This window comes from Panthera onca, chromosome B1 (assembly GCF_046562875.1).
Source record: "Panthera onca isolate mPanOnc1 chromosome B1, mPanOnc1 haplotype 2, whole genome shotgun sequence".
In the NCBI taxonomy this organism is placed as follows: domain Eukaryota; kingdom Metazoa; phylum Chordata; class Mammalia; order Carnivora; family Felidae; genus Panthera; species Panthera onca.
Genome location: NC_138342.1, coordinates 55,378,321 through 55,404,572, shown reverse-complemented (window position 1 = coordinate 55,404,572; position 26,252 = coordinate 55,378,321). Strand labels below are relative to the sequence as shown.

General features: G+C 36.1%; 1 protein-coding gene and 1 long non-coding RNA gene across 2 annotated transcripts in view; one reads left to right on the top strand and one right to left on the bottom strand.

Annotated features, from left to right (window-relative positions):
* TMPRSS11A (transmembrane serine protease 11A) overlaps positions 1–25,829 on the top strand; it is a 38,732-nt gene extending 12,903 nt beyond the window's left edge. Inside the window, exons 3-8 of the mRNA XM_078445127.1 lie at positions 4,443–4,510; positions 6,445–6,605; positions 11,605–11,776; positions 19,132–19,391; positions 23,682–23,824; positions 25,577–25,829. Of these exons, the coding sequence (XP_078301253.1) occupies positions 4,443–4,510; positions 6,445–6,605; positions 11,605–11,776; positions 19,132–19,391; positions 23,682–23,824; positions 25,577–25,738 (966 nt within the window). The 3' untranslated portion in view covers positions 25,739–25,829. The remainder of the gene's footprint in view (positions 1–4,442; positions 4,511–6,444; positions 6,606–11,604; positions 11,777–19,131; positions 19,392–23,681; positions 23,825–25,576) is intronic.
* LOC144616046 (uncharacterized) overlaps positions 1–26,252 on the bottom strand; it is a 218,160-nt gene that overhangs the window by 96,289 nt on the left and 95,619 nt on the right. The gene's annotated exons all lie outside the window — the stretch shown is intronic.

Sequence of the window (26,252 nt, the reverse complement as noted above, 5' to 3'; positions counted from 1 at the left end):
ATTTATTTATTTATTTATGTATTTATTTTAAGTTTACTTATTTAGTTTGAGAGAGAGAAAGCGTGTGCAAGTGGCGGGACAGCAGAGAGACAGAAAGGGAGAGAGAGAATCCCAAGCAGGCTCCACATTGTTAGCACACACCCCAACGAACCACAAGATCATGGGTTCAAGATCATCGTGGGTTCAACCCACGAACCACAAGATCATGACCTCAGCCAAAGTTAGATGCTTAATCGTGAGCTGCCCAAATGCCCCAATAGGGGCTTTTACTAAAAACACACTTGTGTGCTCATCCCAAGGTCAACTGGCTCATTACTTTTTCACCTTGGGCAAGTCACTTCCTCATCTCTGTAATGCAGATAATAATAGTATTCACCTCAGAGGGTTGAGGAAAAAAGCAAAGGAGCTCATAAATACAGTGGAGTTTGTGCTTGCTGCATAGGTGATCCACAACAGTGATGACTATTTCTACTATAATATCTATTGTAGTCTCACCTGGGAGGGGCTTTCCACAAGCAATGAAATTACCTGAAAATGTCCATAAGGCGAAAGACTTCCCATCAGTAATTCATAGTCAATTTGCTTTTTTCTCCAGAAGCATTGATCTAAATCTGATGAAAAGCTCATTAAAAACTCTTGCAAGTTTCCTGGTAATTGCAAGTCTTTCTGATAAATTCTCATTTTTTTTTCATTCATTCATTCAACAAAAACATGCTACATTTCTACATAGTATGGAACGAGAAACGATCAATCACCACACTTAACATAAAGGGTTTGCAGTTGAATAAAGGAGATAATATATTTGCATAAATAACTATATTAAGGGAATAGTAGTAAGTATAAGATGGATTAGAAAAATCACAACAGAAAGAGGAAAGATTAAGGAATAACCACAAAGAAGCTTCAAGGAATAACCACAAAGAAGGTATTATCTGAAATAGACATTGAAGGAGAGATATGATTCAGAAAAGCAGAGCCAGCAGAATGGGGGAGGGTGCTATAGTTTCAAGGAATAGCCTGAGAAGGGCAAGTATAAAGGAAACAAGGGCCAGGGCTGACAGGTACACATGGTTGAAGACTGGACAGGATGGAAAATGGGCAGAAGGGGAAGTCCTTGAATATCTGACTCTGTAACCAGAGGCCCAAATGAATTGTGCTTTACTCTTTGTACTTAGAGTTCAGCCCTTGTAGCAAGGCAATCTCAATTAAGACTTATTTAAGGCAAAACAAGTGTTGTTTTTCTAAAGCATCTCTTATACTGTTCTTTGTGTGCTGATCTTATTGTAATTAGGAGAAAGCAACAGGATCTGAAGTTTTCTTCATGGCACATTGGTGAGTCCTTTAATTCTCAGGGCTCTTCTGCTGTGACAGTGGAAGAAACTGCTTTTATATTTCATTGGCCAATCTTCAGTGGCATATCTATCTGAAGTTTACAGCGTCAACCCTGAAACACCTCCTACTACCAAGACTGCTGAGAGGAGCCCAGTTGGGGAGCATCTGACAGTGAAAGGCTGGCGACATGTGTAAACAGGGTTCTTTCCGGAATGAGAGCTGAATGGTTGGGCGAGGCTGTGTGTTGGAGTTAACAGCCTCTCCCTCACTCTTTTATTAAACACCCAACTAACCTTCAATTGCCCTTTTAGAACTTAATCTCAGTGCAACTTCCAGCATTACAAAATCATCAAGCATAACGAGGTACTAGCCTGAAAGGGGGAGGGTCTCTGTTAAATTAAGAGACTAATCCCAACTATCAGACTCTGCCAATGCCCCCAGAAGGGAGGTGGGATAAATTTATTAATCACTATCTCTATTAGCTTCTGTGAATAATAAATTTATAACAAACTGGCACGCAGTTAAAAAAAAAAAGCGTCCTTTGAAACTTCTACAAATTTAGAATGCCAAATTATTGGCAGAATGTTTCTTATGAGGCAAGCCTTATCTTCTAGGAAAGATTAATCATTATTTTAGGGTCTAAGAAAGCTAGTTCATATGTAAAATCCACTCAGCAATAAAGTTTATGTTCATGTTTTCCCTGATTTTCCCCTGCTGAAAATCCCTTTTTGGTAGAAACCCATTTAGCCAGTCCCTGTGCCCTAGTATTTCTCAAAGTGTTTTCCTCAGGCTACCAGGATCACCCCAGGCTAATCAAAGAGGCTTTATAGGGGCAGGGTTTGAATTTGTATTAGAAAGAAGAAAACTTCTTTATTTCTATGATTACTAAAGTCACTTAAACCAAAGATGGAATTGATGCTGGGTGCAGATATTCTTCTCAGCAGGCATGTGGCCAGATGAATGATGTCATCTAAAGCCAAAAACTTAATCCAATATCTTCACCAACAAGTTATGAACAGCCAGCAGAACAATTGTGGGTGGAATTTCAGAGGATAATTACAAATCAAACTTCTATAAATACGCAACTGCTATTTGCTTTTCTTCCTTTTACTACTTGACACTCCTCTCCCTGTTTTTGTTGTTGTTTTGTTTTGTTTTTACCTTTTCTTTGCTTTTGGATCTCCCCCCAGATACTGAGTAAAAGACTAGCTATGTGTTGTGTAACAAAAAAAGAAATTAAATTTAAAGAGTTCCATTTCTAGCATATGAACCGCACATTTCCTCAGTCCATTTAAGCTTTTCTTATGTAAATACAAATAAATGTATATTTTGGATACTGGCATTTTTTTAAAATTTCTAAATATTGCCTTTGATCTTCAGGTTTATAAATACATTACCAATTATAGCTTGATAAATGTTATACTTTCTTTTTTTTTTATTTTTTTTAACGTTTATTTATTTTTGAGACAGAGAGAGACAGAGCATGAATGGGGGAGGGTCAGAGAAAGGGAGACACAGAATCCGAAACAGGCTCCAGGCTCTGAGCTGTCAGCACAGAGCCCGACGCGGGGCTCAAACTCACGGACCGCGAGATCATGACCTGAGCCGAAGTCCGCCGCTTAACTAACTGAGCCACCCAGGCGCCCCTAAATGTTATACTTTCAATCAACCAACTGTTTATTTTATAACTTATTGTTATGGGTTCTGTGAAAGAACCTGAAGCAACATGTACATCATATTTATCAAGGAGGCTGTGTGATTGATAACAAGAGATGAAACTACAAGTAGAAGATCTAAACTTAAGTCCCAGTTTATTATCCACCTGATGCCAGTGAAATTTATATAATGTCTTCAAGTGTCAGCTTCCTCTTCAAATAAACTAAGAATCAAAATAATTTTTATTCCATACCATTATTGTAAGGGTTAAATGCGATTAGGAGTATTTTGTTTCCCAGGTAAGCACTTGTGAATGCCTGATAGTGCTAAGGAAGTCATGACTTGTTCCTTGACCTCTGAAACAGCTTTCCATTTATTCCATTTATTTTTTCCATTTATTCCATTTATTTCCATTTATTTTTCTATTTATATTTGTGTTTTTCAAAATGAGAGTTGGTCTTCTTGCACCTTAGGGATTTGGGACATTGTTTTTACACATTTGGCTCATCACATTCATCAAACGTGAAATGGAATGCTCAAATTTAGATGACACTGTTGCCACCAAGTGGTCACCAGGAGATATTGCAATCCAGTATCCAGGTGTGCTAAGCCACAGCCACATGATGTCAGATCAGGCAATTAAAATTCTGTGCAATAAGGCTTATCTTCTTCTTCCTTCGTGATATGAAATGAGTGATAAAACTCTAATCTAAATCTTCAACACCATCTTACTCTTTATTCCTCTCTGATTTACCCTAGGGCCCACAATCAAAAACAATTTAAAAATCGTTGGCTCTCCCACATCCCTAATGCCTCTTTATACTTTCCACCAAAGACCTACAAAGAAATCTGGGACCTGAAACACCAGGATGGCGGCTAGGGAACCACCAGAAGTCCATTGCCAAAATATACTTAGCATTTTTTGTGTGTGTTTAATCTTTATAACCCTATGAGCAGTGTATCAATATCTCAGTTTGGAAACTGAGGCTCAGGTTGGGTTCGGTAACTTACAAGGTTGCCCAGTTCATGAGCGGCAGGATAGGCTTCAAACCCAGTACTCAACCAAGGTTCTCTCCACCATCTCTCAAGGTTTCCCTGGATGTCCCACCTTGGCTCTATATCTTTTACTTTACCTTCTATATAATTTTAGGAAGATATCTTCTATTCTGGATATCTATGTCAGCACATTAGAATCACCTGGGGAGATTTTTAAAAATATGAATGCCTAGATTCCCTCCAGATCAATTATAACCAAGACTCTGAGATAAGGGCTCCAGCATCTATAATCTTAAGGAAAAAAAATGCCAATGATTCTGCTGCACTGTGAGAGTTAAGAACCACTGGTTTAAATAATATTACTCATGTTAAAACTTCTTTTTATTGTTTTAGCATTTAGTCAGGGGGATATCCTTACTATAAAATATTAACACAGAGTTTCTGTCTTGTAATAACAGGTGGATGAGATATTTATAGATTCGGCCTTGAACAAGCATTATATCAAGAACCAAGTAGTGAGACTGACGTATGTATATTTGGGCAAAGGTGGAGTCACAGCCTGGAGGGACATAGGGCAAAGGAGATAGGAATTCCTCACATATTGTTGCCTCTGTGAGCTTGGCTCTTGCCTAGGATTTCTCATGAATAGCATCTCTACAGTGGTTTGGAGATATACTGCTGGCCACCATTTTTTAAATGTAAAAACTAAGATGCAGGGAGGTTAAGTGATACATTCAAAGTTCCCCAAGTGACAGAACAAGGATTTAAACCCCATGAGCTGATTATAAGGTCTGGGACTAACAGAACCTGTGGCCTTGGGAAAACCCAGCAGCATGTCACTGCATACACCAAGTTATTTCTTTCAGACATGTCATTTCAAAAATAAGAAGGCCAAGTTGGCTACATAATGGGATCATAAGTTTTACTTGTAACAAAGTCCCAGTAACAGGAGGCATGCCCAAACAAAAAGATGTTCCTGTTTTAATAAGTTTTCTGTTTGTTATGGTAGAAGGGGGAAGTTCATATCAATTGCTGAAATAGCTCAGAGGTTTCAATTGTGTTATTTGGAAAGCATGTAGCAGAACACACACATAATAAATACAAATCTATGGACCTGTATGACTCATCTTCTTAAAAATGTATATATTCAAAGAGATTTATATTAAGAAATAATCACTTTTATCACCAATAGACTAATGCCTTATTGGAAGACTTATTCCACGTTCCTTATACCTTTACTAAATAGCCAGTGACCTCCAGAAGAATTTTATAATATTAATTGGATAAATTGTATAATATTTAGGAGATAAAAAGCACATATTTGTTGAAATTTTCTAGAGTTCACATCCTCTATTTTCAAATTCTGATTTGCCATACCATTTTAGCAATATTATTACAGTCTTGTGAACTCATTTGAATTTATAGTCATTATCATTATGTAAGTTTTTGTGTGTGTCCAGAGAAACTCCACCTTGTAAACAAGGTCTTCCCTTTGATTCAAGAGGGAATACATTTGACAATTGGACATAAAATTCTGGTTATTATATCTTCACATTCTAGAGCCTAAATGGACCACAATATATAAAAAGCCTCAAAATCAATATGATTTCCTCTTTTTTTAGTCAAAAGATTTGGGACAATAAGGCCTATAGTGCTTTTCAGAGCTTGGGTCTTTTTAGGTGTAAAAATATGAGATATAACAGATCAATACATAGATTTCAATTTTTTAAAGACCTTTAATTGTTTGGCTTTCCTAATTTAAGAGGAAAAACTGAATACTACAGGTAAAGGGACTTGAACTTGTTCATATGAAGAAAGTTCAAATAACTGGACATGTGTAATCTAGGGAAGACTCAAAACCAAGAATGCTGTTGTCTTCAAATACTTGATGTGGAAGAGAAAATTAAGGTTCTATATATGTCCCAAACTAGACCTAAGCTTAATGTAATGGAAGATATAGGAAGACATATTTCAACTCAAAATGAAGAACTCTCTTAAAATCAGAGCTGACCAAAGAGAAATAGCCTCTTGAGGGAAGTAAATTTCCCATCATTTTAATTACTGTACTGGGATTAGAGGGCCACTTATCACGAATGCTGTAGAGGTGGTTTAGGTATCAGATACATGAGCGATTGGCCAAAGAGACCACCAAAGTTTCTTCCAATTCTCAGACTTTATGATTCTGAGAAAAATATTTTCTGATATCTGAGTCTTACCCAACTGCTATAACAAGCCTTCAAATTAATGGGGGAAATTTACAAAAAACATAATGGAAACTCAAAGAGACAACATATGAAATGACCTTGGGTCAGAGAGTGACATACAGATGAATGTCAATGTGAGAGGATTAGTCCTTGACATTTGCAGCAATTAAGATATAATTTAGGAGCATTAAGTATAGGAAAGAGTATGATATCCAATATATTCTTGGAATAAATACCTTTCTCTTGTATGTTGTAGGCCAGAGGAAGATGGTGTGAAAGTAGATATCATTATGATATTCCAGTTCCCCTCTTCTGAGCAAAGAGCCATGATAAAGGAGAAAATCCATAGCATCTTAAATCAGAAGATAAGGACCACAAGAGCCTTGTCAATAAATGCCTCCTCAGTTCAAGTTAATGGTAAGTAGGTGCACCTTCTGTGGTATGTGAAGTTTTCTATTAGGTCCATTTTATGTCTAATCTTAACCTTACTTGCCATTATTTCCTTTCCAAATAATAGCTAGAATTTAGATGGAAAAAAATTTCAAGTTAAAAATATGACATTTCAAGGTTTTATTTTTCTCTGTTGAAAACATGTCTGAAGTTAGTTGTCAAGTGGTTTATCCTATAGGTATTGACTGGTACTCATCATAAAATAAGGAAACCTTACCACTAACAGAGAATTAATCTGACTCAGCCACTGCCTTCATGACTAAGCAAGTGAAAATACCAAGCATTTAGCAACTACTACTTTTCTAAGTGGGACCTTCCTAAAACATGAGGTCATTTGTTGCCTTTTAAAAATATGGATAGTTTCTGTATATAGTCAAGTTATGAAGTTTCTGTTTTTTCCTATGGGCATTTGGGAATATGATAAACCAACTTTGTAGCCACTAAAGCCATCTTTTAAGTGATGCTTTAAAAATCACTGAGCTGGAAAAAAATCATTAGAACCATTCTACTATACCATTATCATTTCTCTGAACAGGAAAATCAGTCTTTATCAAGGCCTTCTCTATGCCCTTCACGTGCAGCATCTAATTTCTATATTCTTATGAAATAGGCAAATTTATCTTTTATAGATATAAAAGAGAGATAAAAAAAGTAAGGACTCTAATAATTAAAATGATATAAGATTCAAGTCTAGATCTCTAATTTCTTGAGAGACTCTATATAAAAAGGGTTCTGTGGTCAAACGCATCTTAGAAATTCTGTCTATGATATTCATCTCTTACGTTAGCATATTAAAGGCTCTGAGGAGTCCAGCCAGACAGAAACCTGTTCACCCTTGTACATTAAGCTGCTTCCACAAGCACCTACTTCTGGCAGACAAGTGCAAATTTCCTCTACAAATTCCAATGGACACCAGACTTAAGAGAAGCACAAAGGAAGTGATTAATATCAGAGGTGAAACAGGATGCCCTGCCCTTGTAAGGGTCTGGCTGACTCTTCAAGAGGAAACCTGACCAGGAAGTGAAAATCTGAGGGAATGGGATGGGCAGGAGTCTGCTGAAGTGACAAAGAGTCAGCTACTCCGGGAATAAAGCCTGGGACCTCTCCCAACCCAGGAGGGAAGGGCTTAATCCACCTTCTTTGTTAGGTGGGGAAACAAATGAATCAAGGTTGTGAAATAGTGGCAATTCTGATAAATTATATGATGTGTTACAATTATAATTTCCAATAACCAGTTAATTTGGCAGAAATTTAAAAGCCTGAGCTATCTGAAACCAGAAATGAAGCATGAAATGGTTATCAGTTGCCTACCTTTTGTTTTTTCACAGGGTCAGTTTGTGTGCTATAGTTTATTTTAATGACTAAGAAATTATTAAAAGGCAGGGTGTGCTGATTGAGAACCTATTTTGATCCCACTGAGTCACTGCAAGACCACCCAAGTAATTGGCCCATGACTTTACCTCCATTCTCTCAACAGTAAAATTGCACTAATAATGTTTGTTCTTCCTACAACCATAGAAATAGCATGAGGATATATAAGAAAGTAGAACATATGCAACAAATAGGCCATTACCACTTAGAAAGCTAGTAAGTTGCACATGTGCTTTGTACACAATGCATGTGATTAGTAGTAGAATAAGCCAGAACCTTCATGGTTTCAAAATTTCCAAATGTAAAAGGATCAGTGTTTACTAGCACGTAGGAAAACCCATTTAGTGAAAAGCTCAGTATTATCCTCAAGGCAATTTTTACAGGCAAAATCATTGCTCTCTAGGAACACTCAATCTGGGGGATTCCCAATGAATGGAAAACTGCCAAAATTCTAAACCAAGTCTAGAAATAAGATTATCTGCAGCCCAAGATTATCTGTCATTTGTCAAGAATCTGTGTTTTGTTTTGTTTTGTTTTGTTTTGTTTTCAGGAAAAAACAAAACTACGTGGTGTGGGCCCTTTATGGGATGCAATGTGTCAAAGCAAAGCTAAAATCAACTTCTTTGCATTGCAAACACCATAGTTATGAAAGAGCAGCTCACTGTTCACATTTGGTTCATGTGTGCTCCAGTTCCTCTGATGTTACTTACAGTGTGCAGAGCCCTAATTACTAGATTACTCTCAACTCAAAGTATGTTAGAGGGTCACTCTCATGTCTAAGGTGTTAGTTTATTTCTCTCCTACACATGAAAAGTAAAATTCTTTGGTAAAAATTAGTTATGTTCACTGGTTGAAATAAATAAAATACTTTATCCTCATTCTGCTCATAAGCCTTTTTACCTTGAAAATCATCACAGTTTTCATATAACCTTCCACTGATTTCAATTTAAATGCTCATGTTTCCTTTGTCAGAATCCTAACTGTTGGAAATTGACAGAATTTAACTTTATATTCTCTCCAATAATTGGTCTTTACTAATACTTAGCAGATGTTGGATAAGAATACACAAGTTTATTCTTCAGAAAAAAAAATCATTTTGATACTTTAGAAACTGTGTTTTATAAGTATTATTCAATATAGTTTATTTGGGTGGTTTATTTTTTCATTCCTAAACCCTTTGACCAAAAAAATGCTTATGCGAAAGCTTAAATAGAAGAAATAAAAGCAGAGTTGTTCTGACTGAGGCTGGATTTGAGCCTGGAGATCCTGTCTACTTGCTGCCTCTTTCCCCATTTCACTTCACCCCTGAAATGAAATCCAAAGAGGTTTTATCCTGCACAATTAGAAAACAACTGTTCTGTATTAACACAATTTATGAATTTTAATCATCCACTGTTTGTGCCTTAATCACCCACTGCTTGAGGATTTACCCACCTAATTAGAGGTTGCCTACAAATATCTATAAAAATTGTATACATATCCTGTTTTATTGGGTAGCCATTCTCCTGAATATTTGTTCAACTGTCTAGAATCCATACATAGTCAATATCCTCTGGTAATTTCTGGTTATTGAGACCAACTGAGAGAATATCATATTATCATTCTATGTTCTCTTTTGTTTTTCAGCAATGAGCTCATCAACAGGAAAGCTAACTGTCCAAGCATGTAAGTCTAGTTAGCTTATTAAGAAAAGTTCAATTTCCACATCAGAAGAGAAAATATCTTCAAATATTAGCTCATAATTTCCCAGCCATGTCATACATTTTCTTTGGAAGACAATAACAATTGGACAATAAACAAGTATTTTTTTTCTAGCTCTGAAACCAATCTTTACATCATGTTCAAGAAAAACATTTTACATGGTAGGAATTTGGGGGCAATTTGAATAAACTATGTATTTCTGGCTTGGAATAAATGGGCTTGCTTTTCTAATTTTGAAAAATGCTATGAAATGTTCTTTCTGTTGAGAAAGGAAGTAATGAGAAAGTGATAAATGGGGAGGAAATAGACTCCATTATTTGTGACTGAGCTATAAAATGTGCTTATTATGTTCATTTTCATGATTGACACCAGCTCCACTCACTCCCTTCATATCACTATGGCCTAAATTTTGAAAGATTTAATCAAAGTGGTGATGACTTTGAGCAAAAGCATTCATGCATTTGTTTCTGTGTCTTACAAACAAACTATATGTATTCATTCATTCATTCATTCATTCATTTATTCGTTCAACAAATATCTTTTTCACATCTACCTAGTGCCAGAAAGTGAATACCACTATGAATAAGACAAGATCCCCCCTCTAAAATTAAGAGTTCAAAGGTAGGGGAAAATATAAATAAATCAGGAAATGTTAAAATAGGGTGATAAATGCTACAACAGAGAAAGTGCACAGTGCTATGAGAGTGCAATCACAGAGTCAGCTTAACCTGGTCTCATAGAGTCAGAAAGTGATCCCTAAGACAGGAGAGACCATGAGTCAAGTGACAAGTGGGATGAGTGTCCTTGCCAGGGGGAGCAGTATGTAAAAATGTCATTAGAAACGCAGGAACATGGTCATTTATTGTAATTGAAAAATGTCAGTGTAACTGGAACATAGAATGGGGGGTGGGGAGCATGGGAAATGGATATGATTAATAGTGATCAAGGACCAGAATGATGCTGAAACATTTCAATTTCATTTGGAGGGCAGTGGGAAGTCACTCACTCAGATTTCAGTATAGAGAATGGATTAGAAGAGCAGGACTAGAGGCAGGGCGATGAGCTGGGAAGCTGTTGCAACCCTCCAGATGAGAAAAATGGTTGTCTAAACTAGAGTAGTGGCAGAATGGTGGAGATTTCTACAATGACTGGCCACAATGGAGTGTAGTCAGTATCAGTAAAATGAGTTTTCTTTTGTGATACCCAATTAGTTGGAACAAGAATTGAATCTACTATATTTTCCTTATTAGCATCATGTTCTAAACAGGCTTAATTCTTAGGAACTTAAGCAGCAAAGTAATCTCTGATCTGATGCACATAATAGAGTACATATTTAGTCCCACCAATAGTGAATGGGATGTTTGTGTGGAAACATGGAACTCTTCACCCAGAAGAGTAAGAAACTGGTCATTATATGTTAACCCATGCACACCTTAGGAACTAGTCATACAGAAAAATGTATGGGAGAAGGAGTTTCAGCAAATGGGCAATTACTTGTCTGGTGAGTTCTACAGATAAAAACTTGTACTTTTACTGTGTAAAAATGTGTCAAAGTAACACGCTGGATCATCTGAAACTGGGAAGCAAAAATTATAGTAGGAGCTCCCAGGATATCTAGATAATTGATACCATAAGTCTTCAGGAAACATAACTTTGTGATATGTCAACCCTTTGTAGTTTAACATAACTTTAGTAGGCAATATATATATCCACATCTATAAATGCAGGGATGAGCAAAACATCAGCATATCAGGAAACACAGAGGATAGGTGTTAATATTGTACATGTTTACATAATGATAGATGCAAATATTGCATTCTAGTACTCTATTAGGTACTCTGAATCAAAGACTATGGAGATATTTCTTATAACTTAGTGATTTTATCTCTTACAGGTTGTGGTAAACGAGTTGTTCCATTAATAGTCAACAGAATAATGTCTGGAGACATTGCAGCCAAGGCTGCCTGGCCATGGCAAGCTTCCCTTCAGCGAAATAACATACATCAGTGTGGGGCCACCTTGATTAGTAATACATGGCTAATCACCGCAGCACACTGCTTTAAGAAGTAAGTTATTGACTGTAAGTTGGCCCTCACTACTGCTAAAAAACTGAGTATTATGTTCTGATTAATAACCAACGTCCCCCAATATTACCGAGGTAAATGAGAAAATTTTCTTTCAGGCTTTTTTCTAATGTGTTATAGTTGCATACATATTTGCAAAGTCAGTGAGGGTAGTAGTCCTTATCCTAGCATTCATTTGTCATGTCCTCACAGGCTTTGGTGGCTTTTTTGGAGTATAGTTGACACAAATGTCACATTAATTTCAGGTGTATAACATGGTGATTCAACTTCTTTATATTATGCTATGCTTACCACAAATGTAGCTACCATCTGGCACCATACAACGCTATTATAATACCATTGGCTATATTTCCTATGCTTGCTTTTATTCCTGTGACTTATTTATTCCATATTTTCTCCATCCCTCAATACCTCTCCCCTCTGGCAACCACCATGTATGTATGTATATATATATATATATATATATATATATATATATATATATGCATATATATATATATGCATATATATATATACACACACACACACATATATGTATGCATACACACACATACACACACATATATATAAACACACATATATGTACATATATGTATATATTAATATATATCAAATCTTTCTTATCTATTCATTTATCAGTGGACACTTAAGTTGCTTCCATATCCTGGCTATCGTAAATAATGTTGCAATAAAACATAGGGGTGTATATACCTTTTTTGTTTTAGTTTCTTCTTTTAAAGTTTTTATTTAAATTCCTGTTAGTTCACATACAGTGTAACATTAGTTTTAACTGTAGAATTTAATGATTCAGCACTTACATACCACATCCAGAGCTCATCACAACAAGTGTACTCCTTAATCTCCATCACCTTTTAAGCACATCCTTTCACCCACCTCCACTCTGGTAACCATCAGTTTGTTCTCTATAGTGAAGAGTCTGTTTCTTGGTTTGCCTCTCTCTTTTTCCCTTTGTTCATTTGTTTTGTTTCTTAAATCCTTCAGATGAGTGAAATCACATGGTATTTGTCCTTCTCTGACTTATTTCACTTAGCATAATACCATCCAGCTCTGGGATGACTGGTGGCTCAGTTGGTTAAGCATTGGACTCTTGATCTCAGCTTAGGTCTTGAGATCATTGTCATGAATTCAAGCCCAGCACTGGGCTCTGCACTGGGCTTGAAGCCTACTTAAAAAAAAAATAGTCTCTAGCTCCATCCATGTTGTTGCAAATGGCAAGATTTGGCTTGAAACTAGCTTGGAAATTGGCAAGATTGGCTTGAAATTTCTTTGGCAAGAAATGGCTAAGTAATATCCCATTACATATATACTATATCTTCTTTGTCCGTTCAACAGCCAATGGACATTTGGGCTGTTTCTATAATTTAGCTATTGTAGATAATGCTGCTATAAACATCAGGGTACATGTGTCCCTTTGAATTCATATTTTTGTATCCTTTGGTAAATATCTAGTAGTATAATTGCTGGATCATAAGGTAGTTCTATTTTTAACTTTTTGAGGAAACTCCATACTGTTTTCCAGAGTGGCTGCACCAGTTTGCATTCCCACCAACAATGCAAGAGGGTTCTCCTTTCTTGGCAAGCTCACCAACACCTGCTGGTGCTTATGTTGTTGATTTTAGCCATACTAACAGGTGTGAGGTGATATCTCATTGTAGTTTTCATTTGGGGTGCATAGATCTTTTTGAATTAGTGTTTTTGTTTTCTTTGGATAAATACCCAGTAGTGGAATTACAGGGTCATATATGGTAATTCTGTTTTTATTTATTTATTTTTTTAAAGTTTATTTATTTTGAAAGAGGGAGCCCACACATGGGAGCAGGGGAAGGGCAGAGAGAGAAGGAGAGACAGAATCCCAAGCAGACTCCCCACCATCAGCACTGAGCCTGCCACAGGGCTCAAACTCACAAATTGTGAGATCACGCCCTGAGCCCAAATCAAGAGTCAGATGCTTAACTGATTGAGCCACCCAGGCATCCCAGTAATTCTATTTTTAATTTTTTGAGGAACCACCATATGATTTTTCAAAGTGGCTGTACCAATTTACATTCTCACCAATAGTGCCTAAGGTTTCCTTTTTATCCACAACCTGGCCAACACTTGTTGTTCCTTATCTTTTTAATTTTAGTCATTCTGACACGTATAAGGTGATGTCTCATTTGGTTTTGATTTGCATTTCTCTGATTACCAGTGATGTTGAGAATTTTTTCATGTGTCTATTGGCCATCTGTATATCCCCTTTGGAAAAATGTCTATTTGGGCCTACTGCCCATTTTTCAATTAGATCACTTGTTTTTTTGGTGTTGAGTTGTACGAGTTCTTTATATATTTTGATTATTAACCCTTATCAGGTATATCATTTGTAAATATACTCTTCCGTTCAGTAGGCTGCCTTTTTGTTTTGTTTATGGTTTCCTTCACTGTGCAGAAGACTCCAAATAACCAAAGCCATCTTGAGAAAGAATGGGGCTGAAGGAACCACAATCTCAGATTTCAAGATACACTACAAAGTTGTGGTGATCAAGACAGTATGATATTGATACAAAAATAGACACATAAATCAATAGAACAGAATAAAGATCCCAGAAATAAACCAATAATTATATGGCCCATTAATCTACAACAAAAGAGGCAAGAATATACAATGGGACAAAAGACAGTCTCTTCAACAAATGGTTCTGGGAAAACTCGACAGCTACATGCAAAAGAATGAAACTGGACCACCATCTTACACCATACCCAAAAATAAACTCAAAATGGAATAAAGACCTAAATGTGACACCTGGAACCACAAAATTCCTAGAAGAAAACACAGGCAGCAATCTCTTTGACATTAGCTGTAGACATTTTTCTAGACATGTCTCCTCAGGTAAGGGAAACAAAAGCAAAATTAAACTATACCAAAACTATACTACTATTCAAAAACTTTTTCACAGTGAAGGAAACCATCAACAAAATAAAACAAAAAGACAACCCACCAAATGGGAGAAGATATTTGCAAATAAAATTCCGACTTTTGATACCATGGTAATTCTGTCTACCGGAGTCTAAATCTGAATATAGAGACTTAGATTCTTAAAGTTTGAAAGACATCAGAGCTCAACAGGCCAATATGTTAGAATGCAAAGAAATCCCTAGTTTCCTAGTTGGGCATCAAATATCTCAAAGTAAGGAGAACTTACTAGCTCCAAAGTCAGCCAATTTTGTGGTAGATGGATCCACTTTCGCAAATATCCTTATAACAATGAACATCAAATCTGCAACCTAATAACTTTTATCCACTGATATTTGTTTGTTTTTTTTTTAATCTGGAACATCAGGGATCAAATTTATTTCCTTCTCCATAGAACCATGGAGAGAACTAATTCCTTATTTTCTCTTTTTCAGGCCAGATAATATAAAATAAATGAGAATCTCAAAACCATATGTGAAAATAAATATCACTACTTTATTTCACAACATCAGCTTCAGATATCCTACAATCTTACTTCTTCTCCTCTACATGTTCTTGATTTTGTCAGTGTCTTCCTTAAATCATGCTTCCAAGAACCAAAACACTCTTCAAAATAGATAGTATGATTGGGGTGCCTGGGTGGCTGTCAGTTAAGTGTCCAACTCTTGATTTTGGCTCAGGTCATGATTTCACATTTCATGCAATTGAGCCTCACATCAGGGTCTGTGCTGACAGTGCAGAGCCTGCTTGGGATTCTCTCCTCTCCACCTCTATGCTGCCCCCTCCCAAATAAATATAAATAAACATAGTAAAAAATTAGATAGCATGGCTAATGTCATAATGACAAAGTAAAATGCGAGGGCTTTTGAAAAAATAAAATAATATAAATTGAATGGAAGGTTATAGTTAGCTCAGTAATTGAACAACTCTATCTAAAGGATGATGATTAAGAATTGCTATTGAAAGACTGCAGATGTTTTTTATGGCCCACCAAAGATCTTTATTCTGCACTGTGTCCTAGACAATGTATTTTCTGGGCTTGGTAGGTGATGTGGAAGTTATAAGCAACAAAGTAGCTGATGATAGATGCTGGAAAGGATAACAAATGTGGGTAAGAAAAACAAATTTCAACAGGACTTTAATTATGTTAGAATCATAAGCAAGAACTAAATGGTTAATTTTGGTAAATATAAATGTAAGGCTCTACATTGAGTCAAAAAAATCTAAGTATATCAGTACCAAAAGCATATTTGTGCTTTAACATGTGCAAATTGCGTAAAATTGTTTTCAGAAAATAGCCTACTATGAGTTAGTTGTTCACAAAACTACATTATGATTTAAATTGAATTAAAAGAAATGCAGATTTCAAAATAAAGGAGACATCAGACTCTTTGTTGCTCAAATCCTGACTGGGATAGTGAGTTCTGTCCTGGACAACACACTCAAAGAAAAATTGAGAAAATGAAATGTTCTCAAACTATAGAGTGTTGGATGGTAAAGAAAGGTGATAGTATAACTGTATGGTTTACTTTGCCATTAAAAGCCTATGTCTGAGACACTTTCCTGTGCAAGAGAATTAGGGAATCAAGGAAGAACTTTCAATAGTTAGAGCTGCTCAAACATGCAAGGGATTCCAAGGTGAAGAAAGAGATTCTAAGGGAAAGGCGATGTTCCCATCTGCAGAAGAGTTCAAGCATAGACCATTGCTACCTGAGACTGTGTTCTTACAACAACTATTAGCACTTATTAAGCTCCAGTGTGGTACAAATTTTTGATTAGATGCTTAAGATTGGTTTTACATAGGGGCACCTGGGTGACTCAGTTAAGCCTCCTACTGTGGCTCAGGTCATGATCTTATCCTATGGTTGGTGAGTTCAAGCCCCATGTTGCATCAGGCTCTGTGCTGACAGCTCAGAGCCTGGAGCCTGCTTCAGATTCAGTGTCTCTATCCCTTTCTGCCCCTCCCTTGCTCATGCTCTTTCTCTCTCAAAAGTAAATAAACATTTAAAAAAATTTTTAAAAGGATTGATTTTACATAATTCTTACACTCACCTCATTAAGTAAACAATGCTCAATAAGCTTTTTTTCACTGAGCAAAATAAGAAAAGTTAAGTAACTTGCCCAAGGTCACAATGTTAGGGGAGGGTGGAATTGAACACAAGCATGTATGTCTGCCTCATGCAAAGTTCCATCTTTCAAGCACTGGATCAGTGAGAGGACCAAATGACTTTTTTATGGCCTTCCCTAGTTTGAGATTGTTTGATATCATTGCACTCTTATACTGACTGAACACTTTAAGAACTCTTATCACGTGGATCGACTTTCAAGCTAATAATCAACAAAATTCCCAGATCCTTTTTATAGGGATGGTTTCCAACCCAGGAATCACACTTTCAATTTTTACAATTTAGTCGGGGATCTGAATTACTGTTTTATACTCGTTATCATTATCATTTTTTTTATTTGGGCCCAGTTTAAAATTTTTTTAAGTTTATTTGTAATCTTCACTTAGGATCTTTCATGTCAGGTGTTTCTTTCAGGTTTTCTGTCCACAATGTAACAAATACAAGTATCAGGGTTTTGTTTGAAAGTTCTGAAATGATCACTTCCATTTAAGTAAATGCAATTCAAGGTCTGTCCTTTGCACTTCCAAGTTCGAAATACTTGATTTATGTTAAGTTTATCTAGGTATGACTAAGGTGAGGGAGCAGATTTGCACAAATAAAATTCACAAGAGATTTATTTATAAACAAAAATGTCAATATATTTATGCAAATGAACAATTGTGTTCACAAACCATTTTTATTTAGCTTTTCTCATTATTTTTGCACATCAAAACTGTGTATAAAAACACGATTTAAAATTTAAATTTAAGTTCCTGTAAAGATAAAAATAATAATCCCAACATAATTACAGCTGTCAAATTGGACTTAAACCCTATGATATGTTTATATGCTTCTTTCTATGACTAAAGCTACCTATTAGGAAATAATTAGGTTGAGGAACAAGTATCTATATGGGCAGTATCTGTTTCTGCTTATCCCTCATGGACGGTGTTAGTTAAGTACTTAGTTAAGAATACTAATCTTGCTACTAATAAATAGATTTTGATGGGAGACCATGTCCAATAAAGAGAAGAGCAGAGAGAGGCAAGCAGACATGATACGTGGCAAATAGTTTAACCTATCTAGGTTTTATTTTCCTTATGTATAAAACAAAGGCTTTACTAGATGATCTTTTATTACTAAATGACCTTTCCAATCTCCATATGTACCATGATCTGCCAGTTGTGCAAGCCCACAAGCTAAAAGTTGCTCACAAGCTAGAAGTCATCCATACTTGGTCATCTTTCACAAGACTTCTGACAAATTTTTTTCTTAAATGTTTATTTATTTTAGAGAAAGAGGATCCAAAGCAGGCTCTGTGCTTTCAGCACAGAGCCCAATGTGGGGCTCGATCCCAAGAACTGTGAGATCATGACCTGAGCTGAAGTGAGAAGGTTAACTGACTGAGGCATCCAGGCGCTCCTACTTCTGACAACTTTTACCTCATTCACTCTTACCTTCCAACAATCTATTCTCCAGAAAGAACTTACGTGATTTTTTTTAATGTAAATGAGACTACATTACTCTTGTCTTAAAATCATCCAGTGAATTCCCATATCACTTGAATAAAATCTAAACACACTATTCATGACCTATAAGACACTCTAAAATCTGGTTCCTGCCTACCTCGCCAGCCTCATGCCCCACCACTCTTCCCTTGGGTCTCGAACTGCAGCCCATCTGATGTAAGCCTTGGGAAGTTTGTCTGGAAATTTGTCTCCCTGCCTTCTCACAGCTAATTCCTCATAAACCATGTCTCAGCCTAAACATCCTATTCTCAAAAGAGAATTATCTAACTACCCCCCTGTACTCTATTCCACTACCCTATTTTATTTTATTCACAGCCCTTATCACTACTTGGATTTATTTATCTGTTAATTCATTTTGTTCTTTTTCCTTCACTGGAATTGAATACTGCCACCAGCAGGGACCTTTTCTGTCTGGTTCACCACTTCAATCCCAGCACTTCAAATAAGACTTAGCATACAGAATTTCAACAAATATTTGCTGAAGAGATAAATGAATGATAGCTTATATGCTTTACAGTTCTAGAACTCAATAATTCTTATTTGGATTTCAGCTCTAAGATGCTGTTTGTATATAGTTTATCTTTCAAAATAGCAATAGTCTATATTTAAAGGTCAAAGGAAACTATCACTACAACCAAATATTTTTAAGATGGAGTTTTATTAGCCTTCATGCAGTTATTATAGTGCTGCAGTTTATATGTACAGTTTATATGCATTTCTAACCTTTTCCAGTAATGCAAATCCACATCAATGGACTGTTAGCTTTGGAACAACAATCAACCCTCCATTAATGAAAAGAAATATCAGAAGAATTATTGTCCATGAGAGATATCACTCCCCAGCAAGAGAGTACGACATTGCTGTTGTACAGTTCTCTCCCAAGGTCACCTTTACTAATGACATCCGCCGGGTTTGTTTGCCAGAAGCCTCTGCATCCTTCCAACCCAATTCAACTGTTTATATCACAGGATTTGGAGCACTTTTCTACGGTGGTAGGTATCTCAGAAAGGACACAGAGCTCTAAATCCAATTTAGGACAGTGTGATTTAATCTAATCTCCATTAATATATCCTGCCAGCCATTTCCACACAGCTTGATTGGATTAGAGCTCTTACTTTGTCAGTGACAGAAACTCAACTCAAACTAACTAAAGCAAAAATAATAATAAAATGGCAAATTCGGCCCTTGTGATTTGGAAATCAAGACAGAGGAGATGAGTCTTGTTTTAGACATAGCTGGATTCAGGAGTTTGCATGTCATTAAATGCTGAATCTCTGAATCTTCCCATTTCTGGCTGTTTTCCCCTAGATTGCCTTCATATGGAGGGATTCTAGTTCCACATAGTGTCAAAGGTGGCCAACAACATCAAGGTTTACATCATGTTCCTCTAATAGATGCAGAGGGAAGAACATGTCCTTTTCTTTGCCAGAATCTACATTAATCCCTGAAAAGGTTTCCTTTGGCCCCGTTTGTGTCCAGGGCACTTGGGTTGACTCACTAACTCAGGTACTCTCTCCTGTGCCTATACCAAGAAAGGAAGGTGTGTGATAGACAGCCTGGTCAGACTCACATAGAATAGGGAGAGGCAGCTCCAAAGGGGTAGGCTTCAAGGAAGACATAAAAGAAGTGAATGTTCCCTCAGCAACACTAGAGTCTATTTCTATGTGCTGTTGTCTATGCAATGCCAGGTGTGCATCAGATGTGTTTTCATCTTCATGCCCACTTTCCCTCCGACGCTCCCTCCCTTTATGCCTCATCTCTGTGAGCCCCCCTCTACCTTTTTAATCTATTTATCCCCTTGGTTTGCTCCACTACTCATTTTCACTTTCCTGGGTCACTTCACAAGTTTTTCTGTTTCTCAGCTACAATGTCCAATTACAGCCAAATCTGCTTCAGAATTACAGAGGCTAATTTAGAGATCGTCTCTGATAACAAAGCTTCCATGGCTCTCTCTAAACTGATTTAACTTGATATACTACCTTACACTTCTAATAAGTAAAAATGATTTTCTTTTTGAATGCTTTTTTGGCACAGTCAGATACACTCTGGATTGTAAAATCTGGTCTAGGTACTTACATATAACAACAGCAAGAGAGTTTCCTTAACTCTGGGCATAAGAAGATAAAGAAAAGCTTTTCTGGGAATGACAAAATCCATTCACAGAGCTCTGTACAATTCCTTTATATATTAAAACCCTAAAGAATAAACCGTTAATTCTTAGTCTCCACTAAGGAACTAGGAATATCTTTCACTAATGTACCCAAGAATAGTCTTGATGGTCTCTAGATTTTTTCCAGGTGTCTCATATGGTTTCATTTCTATTATACAAACTGAGATATGTATGGCTTTCTTTACAGCCATATTAGCAATCACAGAAATTATTCATATCTTACTAATCCCAGGGCAGCTGAGTAGAGCTGTAAGCATAACACCTCTATGTCTGCACTCTCTCTGACGGGTTTTCTTATAATGTAGAATTTACACTCCCTGCTTCATGATGATGGGAGGGGCATTTCATTTTCCCTTTGGTTTGGTGGGAAGAATCAGTTCTGGCCTGGAGTTTGAGGTTGGCAGAAGTATACCTGCTGTAATACTTTTTGAGTAGCAATGGAATCTAAATGGCACGTATAGAACCTAAAGCTGAACCCATTTTTTTCAAGCATCCATAAAATATTCACCAATACTGACCAAAAGTAGATCATATCTAGCTCCATAATACAATCTTCAACAACTTTAAAGAACTGAAATCATACACAGTATCTGTCTGATCATAATGAAAGCAAACTAGAAACCATTAGCAGAAAGAGAACAGAAAAATCTCTAACTGCTTAGAAATTAAACAATACCCTTCTAAATAATACATAGGTTACAGAGGAAGTCTTAAAGAAAATTTTAAGTATACAAAAGACTGAAAATGAAAAAGAAAACAACATCAATATGCGCAGGATGTAGCTAAAACAATGCAGAGAGGTAAATTTATAGCAACTGAAGGCATTAGAAAAGAAGAAAATTCTCAAATCAATAATCTAAGTTCTTACTTAAATCAGAAATAAAGAGCAAAATAAGCCTAAAACAAGCAAAAGGAAGGAAATAATAATAGGTATAAATGAATAAAGTCAAAATTAAGAAAAAATAGAGAAAATTAGTGAAATAAAAGGCTGACTCTTTTAAAAAACAATACTTTCTGAGAAACATCATTAAGCATTCCCACAATAGTTGAGAAATAGTTCAGGGATGCCTGGAATTTATGTGCTGTATTTTTTATAAATTTTGCCAACCAGTTTTCTGAAAAAGTTATAAATTTATATTGTTAGGTACAATATGTAGATTGTCAATTTTACTTTACCATTCCTGACACTGGACATGAATTTTTTTAACTGACAATGTCGTAGGAAAAAAAAAAAAAGACAAAACACCAGTTCATTCAAAGAACAGAATAACTTAAGCACTTTTTAAACACTTCAGTAATCACCTCTCCAGAAATAAATCCTGAACTGGTATTCTACTAAAATTGGTATGTCTATTAGTTTCCCATTGCTGTGTAACAAATTACCACAAATTTAACAGCTTCAAACAGCAAGCATTTATTATTTCACAGTTTCCATGGGTCAGAATTTCAGACACAGCTTAGCTAGGTCCTCTTTTCAAGGTATCACAAAACAGCAATCAAGGTGTCCACTGGAGTTGTGGTCTCCATCTGCAGCTCTGGGTTCTCTTTCAAGGTCACTGGTTGCTATGGAATACAGTTTCTTGCAGCTATAGAACTCATAGCAGCTTGCTTCTTCAAAACCATTAGGAAAAAGTCTCTGAACTCAGGGAAGGCCTAAACCCTTTTGAAAATGGGGTTCACCTCATTAGGTCAGGCCCACCTTGGATAATCTCCCTTTTGATGAACTCAATGTCAAACTGATTACATCCGGAGAATTCCCTTACCTGTGCCATGTAACATAACCTAATCATGAGAATGACATCCATTATATTCACAGATCCCATCCACAGTTGGAGGCCGAAGCAGGGGAGGAGATCACATAGGAATCTTGGAAATCATTGTAGATTCTGTCTACCACATGTCAGTTTCCTGACCAGTATGTGGTTTGATATAAAGAATCCCCGAATGCTTGTGATATTCTTTGTTTCCACCAGAGGCAGTTATCTTCCTGTCATAACATTGGTTTCTACAACTCAGGATCTAGTTTATACTCTGGAGTCCCAAACTTGTAATACATTAGAAAATTAAATCATTGACTTTAAATGTCATTACATATATAAAAGTTCTTCATAAAATGTAAATGATAAAATAAATGTACACAGTATTTTAGTTATTTTATCAAGCCAAGGGAGGAAGCTATCTAAACCTGACAAGTTTCTAGAAACAATCCAGAATCCACAAATACAAACTGTATTTTTAAAAATGAGTGCTTTCCTACCTATATATATAAATGGATTGGTTTAAAGAAAAAAGTATGATGCTAAGCCAAATAATTCTGTCAGAGAAAGACAAACACCATATGATTTCACTCATATGTGGGATTTAAGTAAGACACACACAAACAAAGGAGCAAAAGAAAAAAGAAAGAAACAGACCAAGAAACAGACTCTTAACTGATGGTTACCAGAGAGAAGTGGGAGAGGCGATAGATAAAATAGGCAATGGGGATTAAGAAATGCACTTGTGACGAGCACTGGGTGATGCATGGAAGAGGTGAATCACTAAATTGTGCACCTAAAACTAACATAACACTGTGTTAACTATACTAGAATTAAGATAAAATAAAATAGGGGTGCCTGGGTGGCTCAGTCAGTTAGGCATCCGACTTCAGCTCAGGTCATGATCCTGCAGTTCGTGAGTTCGAGCCCCTCATCCGGCTCTGTGCTGACAGCGCAAAGCCTGGAGCCTGCTTTGGATTCTGTGTCTCCCTCTGCTTCTGCCCCTCTCTGCTCATGCTCTGTCTCTCTCTGTCTCTCAATAATAAATAAACATTAAAAAAAGATGAAATAAAATAATAAAAATAAAGTAAATGTACAAAGGTTTTCCAGAAAAAGACACAAATGTTTTTCTTACAACTATAGGTATTTACAAAAATATGATAAGGGCAATAATTATCATTTAAATGTGCCAGATTTTAAAGACAGATTTATTCTCTAGAAACTGCTTATATTAACTTCATTTTGTATTGACAGCTTCAATATGAAATAGGTTCGATTAGGAAAAAAGTCCACTCACTTCTTTCTAGCTAAGGACGTTGATTGTAAACACTAAAATTACTTTGTTTTCCCTTAAGGGGAATCCCAAAATAATCTTCGAGAAGCCAGACTGAAAATCATAAGTGATGATGTGTGCAAACAACCACACATATATGGCCATGATATAAAATTTGGAATGTTTTGTGCTGGATATCTGGAAGGAATTTATGATGCCTGCAGGGTAGGTAGAAATTATTTTGATATCATTAACTCAAAATATTTTTTATCTCTTCCAAGAAATATTCAATGTTCTTTATGTTTGTACCAATATAGATATTTTGTCAGTTCAGGAATTTCTAAATGCATATTTCACAACACAAACATTTTTGGATGTTTTATTAAGCAAAATTATATAAGCAGAGTTTCTTTAAAGCTATCAAACAAACTAACCAACCAAATTAAATTTTCTTAATACCAGAAGTCCAAAGGTTCATACAGCAAAGTCCCTTTTCTTAAAGGGGTCTCATCTAGAAAGGAAATCATCATGAACAATGAGCTATGATGAGATGTTTTAAATGATATAATGGAGAGCAAATATCTTTAGTGTGAAGGGAACAATTTTGCAGCAAATATCAGAGAAATCACACTTAAATGAGGCCTGAAGCATAAATGGCACTTAGAAGTTATACAACAAGAAAATACTATTATTTTTATATACATAGAGCATAGCAAAAATAATGAAGGTATGAAATTATAATTCATATTTGAGGGAATTCTAAGTAATCTGTTGGCTCTCAGCATAAGGAGAATGAGAGGGCGAGAGGCAGTTAACACTGAGTGAGAAGGTGGATTAGGCCTGGTGCCCTTTCCAGTGCCTTCCTCTGCTGTCTAATAGCTATCCTGTATGTACGTTTTCTGATGAAGGTATAAAGTATGTTTCTTCCTGTAGGTACTTGCTTTATAACATGAGATTCTTGAAAACTTCAAGGAGATGATTGTACATGATGAAATAATGGAAGTTGTTTTGATGTCAGGTGGCAGAAAGCTCTGCCCTGAGTCCCATAAATTACACATGTAAACCTCTGTCAGAAAAGGAACAGGGAGTTTTGTAGCATATAGGCTGGGCAAGAGCGGAATCGGGTACATATCCAGCCTCAGTTGCTGAGAAAGAGGAGAGAGGCAGCTAGAATTCAGAGAATGCACAGAGAGGTCCAAGCCATGATGGAGAAGGGGAAGGTGGTGACAGGAGTCCAGGAGCAGACAGGATATGAGAATCTAGGCAAGTGGTGAGATTCGTGATATGCCTCAGGAAGGAGGTGGTCATAAGGAGATTTCACTAGATTGGGAAGCAGAGGTAAAATTCCTGCTCCATGACTGCGCAAGTGAGTAGTAAAACAAAGCTCTAGACACAGAAAAACTGGGAAAGTTATTGAGAAAAGACTCAAGGACAGGGTCCAAGACATGAATACAGCAATTATAACTGAGGTGCATGATGAGGGGGTTAGTCTGTCTGATAAAACAGAGATCCAAGAACCCTGCTTTGAGCCAGGAGAAAACCAACACCAACTAGACTTTCTGTGTTGTGTATTTGAAATTTGCCAGTAGACCTTAGGCATTCTACACACACACACACACACACACACACATACACACACACACACACAGTAACTATGTGAAATGATAGATGTGTTAATAAAACTGATTGTGGTAATCATTTCACAAATTATGTATATATGTATGTTAAATATCACATTGTACATTTTAACTATATACAATTATATTTGTCAATTACATGTCTATAAATCTGAAAAAATTAAAATGTGGAAATTGAACTTTAAAGCTTTTATAACTTTTGAAATCCATGTTTCAATTAATTGTTCTGTAATTGGTAATCAATAAATATGCTGTCTGTAATAAAATATGTGCTTCATCAGAATATTTTAAGTAATAAGTTCTATATTTAGGTAATTTTATTTCTCTCTTTTATTTTCAGGGTGATTCTGGGGGACCCTTAGTTATAAAGGATTTTAAAGACACCTGGTATCTCATTGGAATCGTGAGCTGGGGAGATAACTGTGGTCAAAAGAACAAACCTGGAGTCTACACAGAAGTGGCTTATTACCGAAACTGGATCACTTCAAAAACAGGCCTCTAATTCTCTATAAAAGTTAAATGTTGACAGCTTTAAGCAAGCTATACGTGTTGAGAATTTAAATGTTTAGTAAATACAGTACAATGAAGTGAAATTAAATGACGTGATTTATTTTAAAATCACTTTAATCAACCCATAGTCAATTTATAAGGGATTTAAATCCTTATAAATTTGTAAAGTAGTGGGTCAATTTATCCTGGCTGGAAGAATACAGCAGAGATACTCAACTCTTTACATCATGCAAATTGGAATATAAAAGAGGTGTAATGCAAATTTTTGAAAATAATCTGGATTTTTGGAACATCTTTGTCAAGGGTGTCTCCTTAAGTGAGAAACCTTTTAATCTCTTAAAGAATTCAGGGAAACGTTATATAATTTCTAATCATTTCTCCTGAGCTCACAAATACTTTTTTATGTTTCTTTATTATTCCAAGTTTTCCAAAGAGATTTTTTTATTTAATACATTTTCTACTTATAAACCCTTTAGAAGGATCCTCGAAAAAAAGTTATATCTAGG